This window comes from Electrophorus electricus, chromosome 12 (assembly GCF_041902795.1).
Source record: "Electrophorus electricus isolate QZ-2024a chromosome 12, ASM4190279v1, whole genome shotgun sequence".
Taxonomy (NCBI): Eukaryota; Metazoa; Chordata; class Actinopteri; order Gymnotiformes; family Gymnotidae; genus Electrophorus; species Electrophorus electricus.
In genome coordinates this window covers 4,745,001-4,759,592 of record NC_137508.1, presented here as the reverse complement: position 1 = coordinate 4,759,592, position 14,592 = coordinate 4,745,001, and the positions used below count along the sequence as shown (strand labels likewise).

At 42.4% G+C, this 14,592-nt stretch overlaps 1 protein-coding gene across 2 annotated transcripts in view; it reads left to right on the top strand.

Moving 5' to 3' along the window:
• The first annotated feature begins 8,439 nt into the window (after nt 1-8,439).
• trim9 (tripartite motif containing 9) overlaps nt 8,440-14,592 on the top strand; it is a 16,882-nt gene continuing 10,729 nt past the window's right edge. For both annotated transcript variants that reach the window (XM_027019823.3, XM_027019822.3), the window contains exon 1: nt 8,440-9,393. In XM_027019823.3, the coding sequence (XP_026875624.1) occupies nt 8,560-9,393 (834 nt within the window). In that variant the 5' untranslated portion in view covers nt 8,440-8,559. The remainder of the gene's footprint in view (nt 9,394-14,592) is intronic.

Here is a 14,592-nt window from a genome sequence, read left to right as displayed (position 1 = left end):
GACAGGATTTAAAATAAATTCTAAGTGCATAACAAAAATGTGATGATTCTTGTTTGCTATAAAATACTGCTCGCGATTGTGCAATAATGAAGCACTAGGTGGCGGTAGCTGTTTTTTAATGATTGAGCTTGTTTGGAAGCTATAAGGCTGCATGATTGTAAGGCAGAGGGTGTTATCAGCATATCACGGCTCAGCCTAATGGTTTGGCTCAGTGTCTGTTTCTAGTCCTTACAGTAGAAAGGCCCAGTGTAGTACAGATGGATTCTAGATAGTCTTCACAAGGAAAATGTCCTACTCCGTCATCCTAAAAATAAACTCTAGTGCTCTCAGTCTCCTTTCCTCTGTTTGCTTCATGCTCCAGTTACACAGTAGATCATCTATGTTCTGTTTAACAAGGTGTCCAAGGACATAATGGCAGTAGGGCAGTGATCATGAAGAGGACACTTGAGCTGTAGGTCTCCACTGCTTGTCAGCATAGTGTTAACCCTCGCATCCTACAAGGAATCCTCCAGCTCTATGTTGTGGGCCTACTACTACTACTATTAAAATCAAAAGAAAAAGGTAGGCCTGTTTTATCCATCAAAAAGGCAATCATAGCACAACAGATAACAGTTCATCCGCATGTAATACTACCTTCTGTTTTTGCTATGTTACATAAGATTTCTTTAAAAACTAAAGACAGTCATTTTGGTCTCAGCCTTTCTGACGATGTCTGAATCTGGTATGATTTCAGGGTGGAACTGAATAAAGCAAATCCAGTAGGTTGTATGTGCCAGCCATGGAGCTACAGAAGGTATTTCTCTCTGTTCTTTTTAACAGGTAGAATGCTATTGCTTTGAGCACATTCCCCAAATACCAGTTTGTATCTGTTGGACCAGGCATTAAAACGGCATGTCATATGAGGTTAATCATAGTGCTACTAGGAAAGATTGTCTATTTGTGTATGTATATGTGCATTTGTTCACTGAGGATGCGACACAGAGAAGGCGCTGAAGGAGAGAGGAAAAACAAATGTAAATTGTCCTCCATTTGTGAGTCTTTGAATCATCAGCACTGCTATAATGTGGTTTAAAGATGGAGGATTTTATTTGTGTGAAAGTAGTAAAGTGATACTGCAGTAAAAATCTGGATCAGTGGGTCACTGGGGAGCTGCAATACCTGCTGAGACTTATAATCTCAGCTTGCATGCTCTCCCACACATGCGAGCATACACAATTATCTAACAAACAGTGAGCAATAAAGCTTAAAAAGTGTGAGTAATAATGAGATCCTCTGAGTGAGAGGCTTGGTGGTGGGGGTGATTGTGTGTGTGTGTGTGTGTGTGTGTGTGTGTGTGTGTGTGTGTGTGTGTGTGTGTGTGTGTGTCTTAATGAGAAAATGTGTTAATAGCTTTTTGGGTCTGCTAATGAAAGTTGTTAATTTTGATGTGTGTGTCAGAGAAGAAGCAGCTGTTCTTCCTTGTTTTATTACAGCCGTGTGTAAGATTGTGAAGAATTATTCTGCAGAATATGGGACAGCACATTGCAGCATTTTCTAAAAGCAAATTTAATAGTGCGTAAACAAACAGTTGCACCTTTTGCATCTTTTTGTAATACAGTAATGTAGTTAAACTGCCATGTCCAGTAAGGGCTAACACTTAATTTCCCTGAAAACAACCATGCAGCATTTGTAGCAGAATACTAACAATTGCAATGCATAAATAATAGAACCAGAAACTGTCCACAGTCTCACAATATCATAATTATGGATGAACAAATTCACTAATGCATTCCCCTTGTCTTGGCATAAAACTTACATGCACATCCATAGTTTTGCAAAGGGCACTTGAAGGTAGTTGAATTCTATTTAAAGTGCAATATATCCTCCAGTTTCAGCCATTTCTCATTTGTATGAAAAATGCTTGTTAAATAGAATGAGTTCTGCATGGGCTGAATTGCTATTTTTGCATGTTGACGAGGCCTGACATCAGCCCAAATCAGTGTTGAGAATATATAAGAGCATTATAGTGCTCCTTAAATTTTGTATGTACATGCACACAAGTCAGCATATTTGATAGATTTGCCACTGCACTGATAAAAGACCAGCTCCTCAGCCATAACAATAGAAACTGGAAATACAGGATTTCTGACTAATGTGGTTTTGTGGTAAATTACTTTCAATGGCTTTTTAAAATTAACTCTGGTTACCAGATAAACAAGGCTTGGTTAATCTACTATACCTATAATAAAGAGTTAATACAGGTACTACAACATGACCATATATGGAGAGTTATGACATACGCTTAGTGACGCAGGCCACACACTCATCAGGATATGGGTAGGAGGAGAGAAAACGCCAGAACTGTGGAGTTTGAATAGGAAGAAGTGGGCAGAGGAATCACTCACCCCCTCTAATTCTGTCTTGCTTGCTATTTCGCTCTATGTCACATGCATGCACAGACAACCACTGCCTATGCAAGAGATGGCTTTCTCTCAACATCACTGAGTAATTCTGCACAAAAATAAACTACCCCATGCACAAGTATCTGTGTACATCAATGCTATCATGCACACACACACAGACACACACACACACACACACACACACACATACACACACAAACACACACACACACACACACATCTGAATGTCTGCTGCTTCTCTTGATTCCTGATGTAAATCTTTTTGATAAATATTCAGACATCTGAAGACTAAAGGCAACATTCACAGGGAAACAAGCACACACAGAAATTAACTTGACCAGGAGCACTGTTTCATGTTGGTCTGCCATTTAAACTATTGTAAATAACTACATTTCAAATTTGAAAATTGTACTACATCTTATCAAGATTTAAATGTAGGTGCGTGCGCGCACACACACACACACACACACACACACACACACACACACAACATATACAAGTACTGTATATACTTCAGTAGTGTGCAGTTAGGCACTCCTAGGGGTAACAAATAGTGGAAAAAATTATATAAACATATTTCATAAATAAAGTCAAAATAAAGTCACTTATCTATTCATTTATACTAATGACCATATTCGTGGTTATAGGGAGCATTTATATCAGAGTGTAGTACTAATCAAACTATTATGGCAGACACTTGCCTCCTTAGCTCCTTGATGTACTTATCCAAGACCTGTTCCTCCTTCTGGGAGAGCGGTTACACCCTGCACCAAGGAGGCATGGCTCTTTCCTTCAGGTTGATGGCACAGTCGAAGCTACGGTGGAGGTAGACAGAAATGGCACAGCCCACTTGAGGAGGCAGTGAGCGGAGCAGGAGGGAGCCCACCCAGTGATTCTTCTGTGTGCCCAGAATATATGTGGATCATGTGTGTGTTGCCAGGGGAGACCTAGTGTAATGGGCTGAAATGGGGAAGAAAACAAAGAAATGTGTTCTGTATGTATGTGTCATGGGACGCTCCCCCCCCCCCCCCCCCCCCTACGAGTCATGTGGTACGGCCTGCAGCCATGTACAGAAGAGCAGGACACTAGCGCAGTACCCCAAGTAATTCCCTGTGATTCTGGCGATGATGGGCGCAACTTTGGCATGGTCGGGTAGATGTAGCTGGTAGGCAAAATACAGGTCACACTGGGCAAAGAAGTGAAAGTTGGGAGAGGCTTTGTTCACCGTTACGACTCAACTCAAGCAAACTCGAAACAAAAGAAGCTGATGGTGATGGCAGTACAAGCTTAAAGTGTATAGCAATGCAATAAACAATAAAGCAAAGAAGCAGAAGCAGGCATAGGCAACGGCTCTGGGCGCAGGACGACTGGCAATATGTAGCACCGATGGCAGGTACCTGTGTGCTTAAATAATAAAGGGGAAGAAACAGAAAGTGAAAGAGAAACAGGTGCATGCAATAATTAATAAGTGGGTGATTGGGAATGTGTGTGTGTGTGTGTGTGTCCCTCCTGCGGGCTGCTCAGCACACCGTGATGAAACCCTGTAGTGTGGTTGGTTTCTCATAGCATGAATGGAGGCATCTGACCCCAAGCCTACATTCCACCTCCCAGAGCAACAGTGGCAGCCTCAGTCCACTCTCACTCCACTACTGAAATCATGTTCTGCCCAGAAAAAAATAACTGAATTGCAAAAAAAACAACCCTAACAATTTCACACAACGTCAGCACGCACAAATGTGACATCAGGGAACATCTGAGACATAACAGTGTTCATTTGTGTAAAAGGTAAATACAGAGCTCAGTACAGCAGATATACTTTACTTAATTTGACTGATATAAATGTGTGGATTGTGCAGGGACTCTCTTTCTCTCTCTCTCTCAAGCAACTGTCAGTACACTGAGAGCTTAAACATATCTGTTGTCTTTTGGGAGTGGAATGCTGAAAGAGAGAAAATCAGACAGCAGGTCATTAAACACTTATGCTCACACTTGTACAAACAAGAATGTGTGTCTCTCACACACACACACACACACTGTCCCTTTGGAAAATAATTAAAAATCTTTAGAACTGTGTGTATTTCTCTGTGAAAGCTTGATGAAAACAGCTGACATGCCTTACAATTATTGCTTTTTTATTCATCTTTTTGGGAAAATTATGATATATTTTAGATGATATAATTTAAACTAAAGCAACTACAACTCTCCCCCCCTCCCCCCGTTATGTAGGTTATATACCTTATATCAGACTCTGTGTGTGTGTGTGTGTGTGGGAGAGAGAGAGAGAGAGAGAGAGTGTGTGATCATGTTGGTAATGACAGAGACATTTGAATTAAGCTTCACTCCTGCAGCAGACAGAGTTTATCATTTCTGGTGGTATCCATAATGGAAGAAATGTGATAACATCTCATAAGATTATAGTGGATGTGGATGCTGTGGTTGTTCATTATACTGCCACATGCTGTGTGTTTGCTAGTGAAGGAAACTCATAAAGGGAACAAACATTTCCACTGGGACACACTTTCACCCTTTTCACAGTACTTCACACAGCCTTTGTTTTTATTTATTTGGTACTTTCACACTGGCGGTACATGATTCTTTTTCTGGAGGGCCACAGCCCTGACCTAATGACTATTTGATAAACAACTAGAAAATGACTTGTGTTTGGAAGGCAACTTAGACAGAATGGGAAGGCTGATTCCACCACATCAGCACCACCTGTCCTGGCACGACTGTTGGCTGGGGGTAGAGCAGGGAGAATAATCATTGTAAACCATAATGTAACTCTCCAGGGATCTTTCGTGGAAGGATCTGTTAAAAGTATCTGACTAGGAATACTGATAAGGTTGGTACACAGACTTCACTGCACAGTGGAAATCATTTATAGTACTACTGGGTTGTATGTGATAATACTTTCACAGAGACTATCTATTCATGCACTTTCCATTTTTCAATTGAAGAGTACTCAATAGTTACACTGCACAGTGTGGACAGGTAAGCTTTTGCCCATGGCCAGTTGGTGTTTGGCCAAGATATCAGCTGTTGTAGGATGTTTAGGTCAGGAGAGCTGCAGCAGATGAAAGGGGCTGTAGGAACCTTGAGGTGAGAGAGTTTGAGGAACTTCTGATCTCATGTTAGAGCAGCAGCTCACTAACCCACTTTTTCAGCATCAGAATAAAAACCATTAAGCGATTAATTATCCAGTAATCTCTCTACAGACTCAGAAGCACTGGAAAGAGGCATGCATACTGTCACGGTACAGCCCCTCCCCCCGTCAAACGTCTCTGTGTGTGTGTGTGTGTGTGTGTGTGTGTTTGTCTGTATTTCCAGGCCCTCTCGTCTCGTTCACCTGATCCTTGTTATGTGTAATTGTCATGCATGTATATAAGTCTCGTGTCTTATCGTTGAGGTTGTCGGTGTTTGAAACTATAGCCTGCGTGCTACGTATTATTGTGAAGTGTTGTAATAAACATCTGTGTCAACGTGCCTCGTCCCCGCATCCTGCTTACACCCTCCGAACGTCACAGAAACGCCGACCGACGAAGGATGCCTGGGAAAGGCAAAAATAAGAAGGCAAAGAAGGAAAGTCAACGCCCTCCCACAGCCCGTGCAGCGAAGCCCCCCATGTTCTGGGGCCCCCTCCTGACTCCCACAATAGGTGAGAGTGGTCCAGGTGAGCGTGGTCCAGGTGAGTGTGGTCCAGGTGTGGAAGCAGGGGAGTTAGAATGGAACCACGTCCGTCACGGTACACCCCCCACCATAAACATCTCCGTGTGCGTGTGTTTGTCTGAGGGCCATGAGAAAGGCCCTCTTGTGTCGTTCACCTGATCCTTGTTGTGTGTAATTGTCATACATGTATATAACTCTTGTGTCTTATCACTGATGTTTGTCGGTGTTTGAAACAATAGTCTGCGTGCTGCGTATTATTGTGAAGTGTTGTAATAAACGTCTGTGTTAACGTGCCTCATCCCCGCATCCTGATTAAACCCTCCAAATGTCACACATACCACACCCATACTCCCACCATGACCTCCAGACACTATGACACATGCACACGCACACACATTTGCCAACATACACACATATAATCAACAATCATAATGCACTAATGTTTCATTTGAACACTTTTATACACACATAGACTTGTGTTCTTCATATACACATACCCAATACTATTTCTCACAAAATGTTTAACACACTCTCATACCTGCCTTCCTGCACATCTGCCCATGTCCATGTTTTGGCCTGCTGCATAAGTCAGGAATGGTCTTTTACATCTCATTCTAAAACAATGAAAGCAATCCCATAATTACTGCATTCTTACACAACTGTTCTCACAATCCAAGTGCAGGCTGTTGTTGTCTCTACTGCACATAGCCTTAAAATCATACACTAACCACAGTATTGCAGTAGTCAGTGTGTGCGTGTGTGTGTGTGTGTGTGTGTGTGTGTGTGTGTGTGTGTGTGTGTGTGTGTGTGTGTGTGTGTGTGTGTGTGTGTTTCTGGGTTGTGGCTACCTAGGGCACACTGTCCCCCTTCCAGTGGAGGGACAATTGAAATGCGAGGCCTATTATTTCCCTCTTCACTGCTCTCTCCTTCTGCTCTCAACCAAGATACCATGGAAATGTGGCTAAAGGAAGAAACAATGGGACAAAGTAAATAGCACTTATAAGGCCCCAGTAGTGAAGAGAAAAACCACTCAAACTCTGGCGTGTTGTTAGTTTAGCTCCACAAACAACGTAAAAACCCTATGTATCACCATTACTGTGTGATAACCTACCACTCACATACACTTCACCAGCACTCATCCTTAGTCTGATAGCCTAAACACAAACCACTGAACCTTACGCTTAATGTGAACTTATGCCTGTTATTACCTCACAAGTGATCCTATAACTGCTATTACTGCATGAATATGTGCCTATGTGCTTCAAGTTTCCTTGATCTCTTGTGTTTCAGAGATGAATGCAGATAACAGTCATGATACAAATGGACATTCTCACTCATACAAAACATGTGTACTATATTTTGTAATAAAATAATACCATAAGCAGGGCTCTTTGCCCTTGCCAAAAAAGCCACCAGAAACTTCCAGAAACTGAAGAAACCTGCAATTCAGTGTCTGTAGAAAACAGCCTGCATAAGAATGACAGTGGATGCAAATATAGTTCCAAGATTATAATTGAATCCATTAACCTCCCCCAACCATCTGGTATGCAAATTATTTAATAACAAATGTCACTTTCATAGCTTCATACTATGGCGGATTTTTGACCCATGTGACCTTCAGAATGTGCCTGTTCAAGACTCAGTAGAATATTAGGAAGTGTATAGAGTCAGCATGCACACATAGACAGATATCAAGATCAATACTTTATAGTCATATGCACAAGTAACTAACAGTTACACTGTACAATAAAATTCTTACATCAAACTTCTTACAAACCTTTAATAAAAAACCTGTTCACTACGTACATGCTAGAAATATTCAATATGTATGAAAATGACATTAAAGATTATAAATAAAAGTATATTTGAGCAGAGTCTATAATGCCAAAGGACAAATGGAAAAAGTACAGATTATTCATTTGTGCTTTTTTTTTTTTTTTTTTGCAACAGAGCCTTTAAATATAGGGAGTGAAATGAAAGCAGCCTGATTAGTATGTTTATGTTCTGAAAAATATTCCTCTGATACAATTGCAAACACTCCTGCATTTCCCAGCGTTCACAATAAAATCACCAGTGTTTTATTATTTTGTGTTTTATCACATTGCTTTTACCAGTGGAAATATTACGCACTTCTTAAGTCATCAAATGTTGTTGTTTTTTTTGTTTGGTTTTTTAAAGTTCTATGCAATGTATATTGTTTGTGTTCTGCATAAGAATGATTTTCTCTGGACAGCGGATCGCCATCGCTTTTACTGGCAGATATGTTGCCCAATAGGCGTCTACTTGCGATTCGGAACTGTGTTAAAGACCTTTTCTGTACGGATAGCCGCTGATGGATGGTGATTGTGTCTACCTCCGCCCACAATATAAAGCTCCTCTCCTCCGTCTGTTCGGGCATTCCACAGTGAGCGCTGTAAGTACGGAGGTTAGCTCTCGGTGACGGTGGGTTTTTCTCGCTGCAATCAGACAATAATTCATTGCCAAACCGAAGATGGAAGAAATGGAAGAAGAGCTTAAATGCCCAGTGTGCGGGTCTTTTTTCCGAGAGCCGATTATTTTGCCGTGTTCCCATAACATTTGCCTGGCATGCGCTCGTAACATACTGGTACAGACCCCAGATGCCGAATCTCCGCAGAGCAGCCGCGCCTCCGGTTCCGGGGTGTCCGACTACGATTATCTGGACCTGGACAAGATGAGCTTATACAGTGAATCGGATAGCGGCTATGGTTCTTACGGTGGCTTCGCTAGTGCCCCGACCACCCCTTGCCAGAAGTCCCCGAACGGGGTGCGTGTTTTCCCACCCGCCGTCCCCCCTCAACCTCAGCACCACCTGCTCCCTCACCCCGGCGTCTTGCCGCCGATTCCCCGCAACTCCTGCATCACCTGTCCTCAGTGCCATCGAAGCCTCACTTTGGACGACCGGGGGCTGCGCGGTTTCCCCAAAAACCGAGTGCTGGAGGGGGTGGTCGACCGGTACCAGCAGAGCAAGGCAGCCGCTCTCAAGTGTCAGCTGTGCGAGAAGAGCCCGCGGGAGGCGACGGTGATGTGCGAGCAATGCGACGTGTTCTACTGCGATCCGTGCCGTCTCCGCTGTCACCCACCCCGCGGCCCGCTAGCCAAACACCGGCTTGTGCCGCCAGCGCAAGGCCGAATCAGTCGGCGCACAAGTCCTCGAAAGACCTCAACATGCACGGAGCATGAGCTGGAGAACCTCAGCATGTATTGTGTGCAGTGCAAAACGCCCGTGTGTTACCAGTGTCTCGAGGAGGGCAAACACTCCACCCATGAGGTTAAGGCCCTCGGGGCTATGTGGAAACTACACAAGGTGAGGAGAGAATCGCAGAAGGTGAAAACTGTGAAATGGAAGTGGGTATAGCGCAATCATCATCAGTACTATTGTTAGCTGGAACGGGGTGCTGTAACCATACTTGTCCTTGGGCAGCCGTTTTTGGTGGTATTAACCTTTTCATGTGCATTCCATTAACAGCCATCTAGGTGTGATTCATCGTAACAGTATATAAGTCTTTATCTAGAAGTCCATATTTAAGAGATGTGTTACACTGAAAGGCAGAGACGTTTTCTTATTGCTATACTGCCCTTCAGACTATTGAATCTTAAAGGTTCATTAATGACTAAATTGTCGTAAGTGAATTACCAATATGACTTGTACTGTAAAACTTGTACTGTATTTTTAGTATTGCTAACAGATGTCATGTCAGTTTAAGTCTACTTATCCCACACTGGGTTCTCCTGTAGGAATTCATTTCAACTTTGCCAGGGTTCAACAGGGGTGATTTTATAGTGTCGAATCCTTCATCTCCAGCAAGAAACCATCTAAGACCTCTGACAGCGCTTTCTTTTTCAGTGTGATTGTTAGTAATTGGTCACGGTGACACTGTACAGAGCTCTTAGCATTTAATAACTTGTGACAGAAACGTGACGGTGAAGAGAAAAGGTGGCAGCGCTGTTCTTGTTGAAATTCAGGCCATGGGTGAACAGGAGCAGGTTGTGAGAAGAAGAGGAGTTCTCTAACCATAGCAGATAACAACCCACACATGTATCATCCGGTCACAATATGTGGCATGTGACTGTTCTAGAACACATACGTCAAAGAACTGGCTAAACAGCACCTCTTAAGGAGCCACACTGGATGTGTGTCTTGTTTCAGCAGTAAATGGTTTGGAGGTAACTATGAAAACAGATCATTACTAAGGTCCTGTTGTACCTGTTTCTTAAGGGAATAGATTCTCCATTGCAATATTACAAGGATATCCGTTTTTGTCTCCGTGCTAATGTTAAAGTGATGTGTTTTTGGCCGTCTCTCTCTGTCTCTCTGTGTGTGAGCGTGTGCGTGTGTGCGCATGCGTGTGTGCGTGTGTGCACGCGCACGTGTGTCTGTGTGTGGGTGTGTGTATGGGCATGTATGTGTGTGTAAGAGAGTTGGTTGGCTCTGACATACGGTTAGGGGGACTCTTTGGGCAGGAACTCTCTTTCTATCACACTGATGCCCTTCTCCCTCTTCATTCAGATTCTTTATCACCTGAGTGAACAGACCAAAAGCTCTGAGCTCGACAGTGTGCCGTGACAGTGTGTCTGAAAGCCAGCGCTGTTATCTATATGTGAAGTGGGAGACAAGTGTTCATCTGGCCCATCTGAATGTAAAATGTTATTTTGAGATGGCATAGCTGGAGAAATCCCACTTTTCAAAGAGCAGATTAAATACGTGTGGGTGTATGGGCTGTGGATCTGGTGATTCCTTTCTCTTTAGCCTGCAGTGTGACAATGTGTAGGAGTTGAAGAGAACAGATTTAGAAGCCCGACGGTATTACCTGCCCACATACTGTATGCGCACATGCATTCACTGCAGCATGTCACTGTGTATGTGCGTGAGTGTGCTCGTGTGTGTGTGTGTGTGTGTGTGTGTGTGTGTGTGTGTGTGTGTGTGTGTGTGTGTGTGTGTTGAAGCTTTTGGCTAGGTCAGAACCATGATTGGAGAAAGCTCTCCTCACAGTGTTCACATTGTGTTACATATGTGTTGTCCTTATTGTGGTGTGGGTAGAGCATGGGTCAGTGTAAAGAATGTATATGTCCTGGGAAGGTTGGACCATCAGAGTAAGACAGAGGCTCTGATGTCACTGGGTTCCACAGCTGTTACTCTGTGTCATTTGTGTGTATATGTATGCATGTGAGTAAGTGTCTGTGTGAGTGGGTATCCTTGTATCCTGTTATTCCTCGAGGGACAATGGAATGCTTTGTCTGTGGGGCTTGTTGTCGTGGTGATGTATCAGATTCCCATGGCCACAGTAGGCTGAGGCCAATGTAAAGTTTGTGGGGATCTTCCCGACAGGTCTAATTCGGGTATTTTTGAAGGCGAATTATATGTGCATGGACCGAAATGACCTCACTGAAGTTATATTCAGAAAAAAAGTCTAATTGGGTTACTGTGGATCAAACTGCTAATTGTTTTAGTTTTTGTCATTTGAAATCTTTCCAGGACAAACAGATTAAACAGCATTTTTGAGAGCAGTCCTTGTGAGAAACTTGACTATTGCAATGAGTAATACAAAATGAGCACTCCAGGAAAGGACATATTTTGCAAATAAAACAATCTCAGACTGTACATGTGGTGGTGTGTTGAGAGGTTAGAAGGTGTGATGCATGCCATTTTTCCATGGCACATGGCAGGTTATACCAGAGGCTATGATTGATGGCTTGTTACTTTCATTTTGACCAGGGTACAGCAAGACAGAAAGGAAAGAAGAAGGGTTAATAGCATATTTAAATTTTGTAGGCTGCTTTCTGAAATCAGGTGCAGTGCTACAGCTCTTTACCTTACATGTAAGTAAACCTAAAAACTTGTAGCAGCAAATGCTTTGTTCAGTACTGCAGTGGTGACATGGTTTTATGTCTCTGTCTCTTCATTTATTCGTGTGTGTGTGTGTGTGTGTGTGTGTGTGTGTGTGTGTGTGTGTCTATATGTCAGTCTCATTTTTACTCTTTTTTTTATAAGAGGTTCAGTTGAAAATGGGAATCCAATTCATGATGGAGAATCTGACTCTTGCAGACACAAAAACCGTTGAGGCTGCAGCAGACTCGTCAGACAGCGGGATGAAGTGAAACATTGCATTGCTGGGTTACTGAGGCTCTAAAACCCAACTATTCAATTTGACCCCAAATACACCTATATTATGCATCAACCCCAGGTTGTTCTGATGATAGGTTTCTTATGTTATTGTATAATAGTAAATTATACCAGTGCACTGAAGCACTTGTGCAACTTTAATTTCATTCTGTAAAAGGTATTTCCTTTCTCCAAAAGAAACCTAAGTGAATGTCTTTTCTTCAGTTATAAAGGCTTTTGTTTTTGACGTACTGTAGGACTCTGATCGGTGGTTGGCTTTCCTCCCAGAATACAACACTCTCTGAGACAACCTGCTTATATTCTATCGGGCTGAACCTTAACATTAACTACCACACTGGTTATTGTTTAGTGAAACACTGGGGGCTGTTATCTGGCATTGATCATATCTGACAGGTGTGTATGTGTGTGCGCGCGTGTGTGTGTGTGCGTGTGTGTGTATGCACATTGTTACCATTGTTCCTAACAGAATTGTCTTTTGAATCACCGGTATTATCATCCTATTCGTTGTAAATCCGCAAACTTACCTGCTGGTTCAGCCCCTGTGGTGAGAATGAAATACATAATGAAACAGGTATGCTGCAAATGATGTTTAGTAGAAACCTTTCAAGGGAGTCTAATATAGGAAATATTATTTTCAATGCATATTTTAAACATGGGGATAGTATTTCTAGATAGTAAGCATTTACATGCTGACTAAATCCTAATATTGGCTATTATTATAGTGTGTCACAGTGAAGTATTGTCCTTAAACTTACCAGCATCCTCCTCTTACTGACCTACTGAGTTCCAGTGCAAACCTTTCCTTAACCTGTAGAATATCTGTTCATTTATAGCCAATTCTTCCAAAGCCCTCACACACACACACACACACACACACACACACACACACACACACACACACACACTCATACTAACATATGGATACACATTCTCCTATTCTCATCTGTGTTGTGATTCTATTGTTTCCTCTTGTCTATTTCTTTGTGAGTGAAGAGGACTCTGTGCATGAAGCCATATATAAACTCAGCATACCCTGCTCCTTCCATTACCCTTATCCCTCCCATCGCTTGTCACTGTTATTTTCACCAAGTCCTCTATTTTCCCAGGTTATTTTCTGCATTGTCTACTCCTAATATGTCTTTGATGCCAGTGATGCCAGTGTATTCTAGGTTAGATGAGGACTGTTCATAGCTGCTATAGAATAATTAGGTCAAATATGAGCTGTACAGAGAGACAGAAAAAGCAGAGATGGGGAAGACAAAGGAAAATATAGCACTCTCATCAGCTGGGTGGAAATGGCCAGAGAGCTGCTCTATTTGTGTGCCTTTTTGCCTTTTCCAGTCATGTCACTCTCTGTGCTCTGTGACATTGCTCTGCTGGGACAACTCAGCTGGAGAATCACTGCAAAGCCAGAAGCAGCCTTCTCACTGCGACGGTCAGGATACACAAACACAAACGCACATACACACATATAGAGCTGGCGTAGTGTCCATCTTTAATATGTTTTCTGAGATAAGGTAAAGCAGTCTGGATGAGCAACTAGAGCACAAAATTCCCAAACTAACGAGAAAATGTCCAAACTAATGTGAAACTCTCAAACTCAGTTCCTACTGCCACCATGACAATGCACAGATATACTACAGGTTAAAGAAATGTTTATGCTGGGATTCATTTGGATGTAAGGTGTTCTATATGAATGTAGAGAACAGTATTTTGAAGGAGTGTATGCATTGTTAGGATATGTGTGAGAGTAGCTGTGTAAATATTCACAGTTTAGCTTGTGGGCAATTTGGAACAGTTTCATTTTTCATCTTCTGTCTCGAGGTGGAACCCTTTCATAGAACCACTTATAACTTATAAAGTAGGAACTGAAATTTATCCCAACATAGGGATTATTCAAGAGCAGATGGATAAAGTAAAGTACTGTGGAAGGGCTTTTTCTGGCATTACTGCACCATGCAGAGTTTTTAAGGTATAGCCATGTAGTATGAGCACGAGTCACCATTCCACTGCACACTGCACACGCCCACCTTCTTAGCCCAAAATAGTTTACATGTAACTTGCAGTGTACAAAAATAACAGTGTGGTACACACCATTACCAGAGAAACAGGACATGGTTGATTCTGATTCTGAATGACTACACCATGTTTTTAATGCTACCAACAACAACCTCATGAGCACATCCAGTATGCTTTGTTTGTGAGCTTACATTTTTTAAAGAGGGCACATTTGTCCTTAATTCTCAACAGATTGTAGTTTTGCCATGGCCTCAGGCCTACATATGCCACTTTTCCACTGCCAGGGCAACGCAGCGGTCCACAGAGGACACGTAGTCTCACAATGAGAAGATGAGACATCACTGTAGATGATAAATCAGTAAC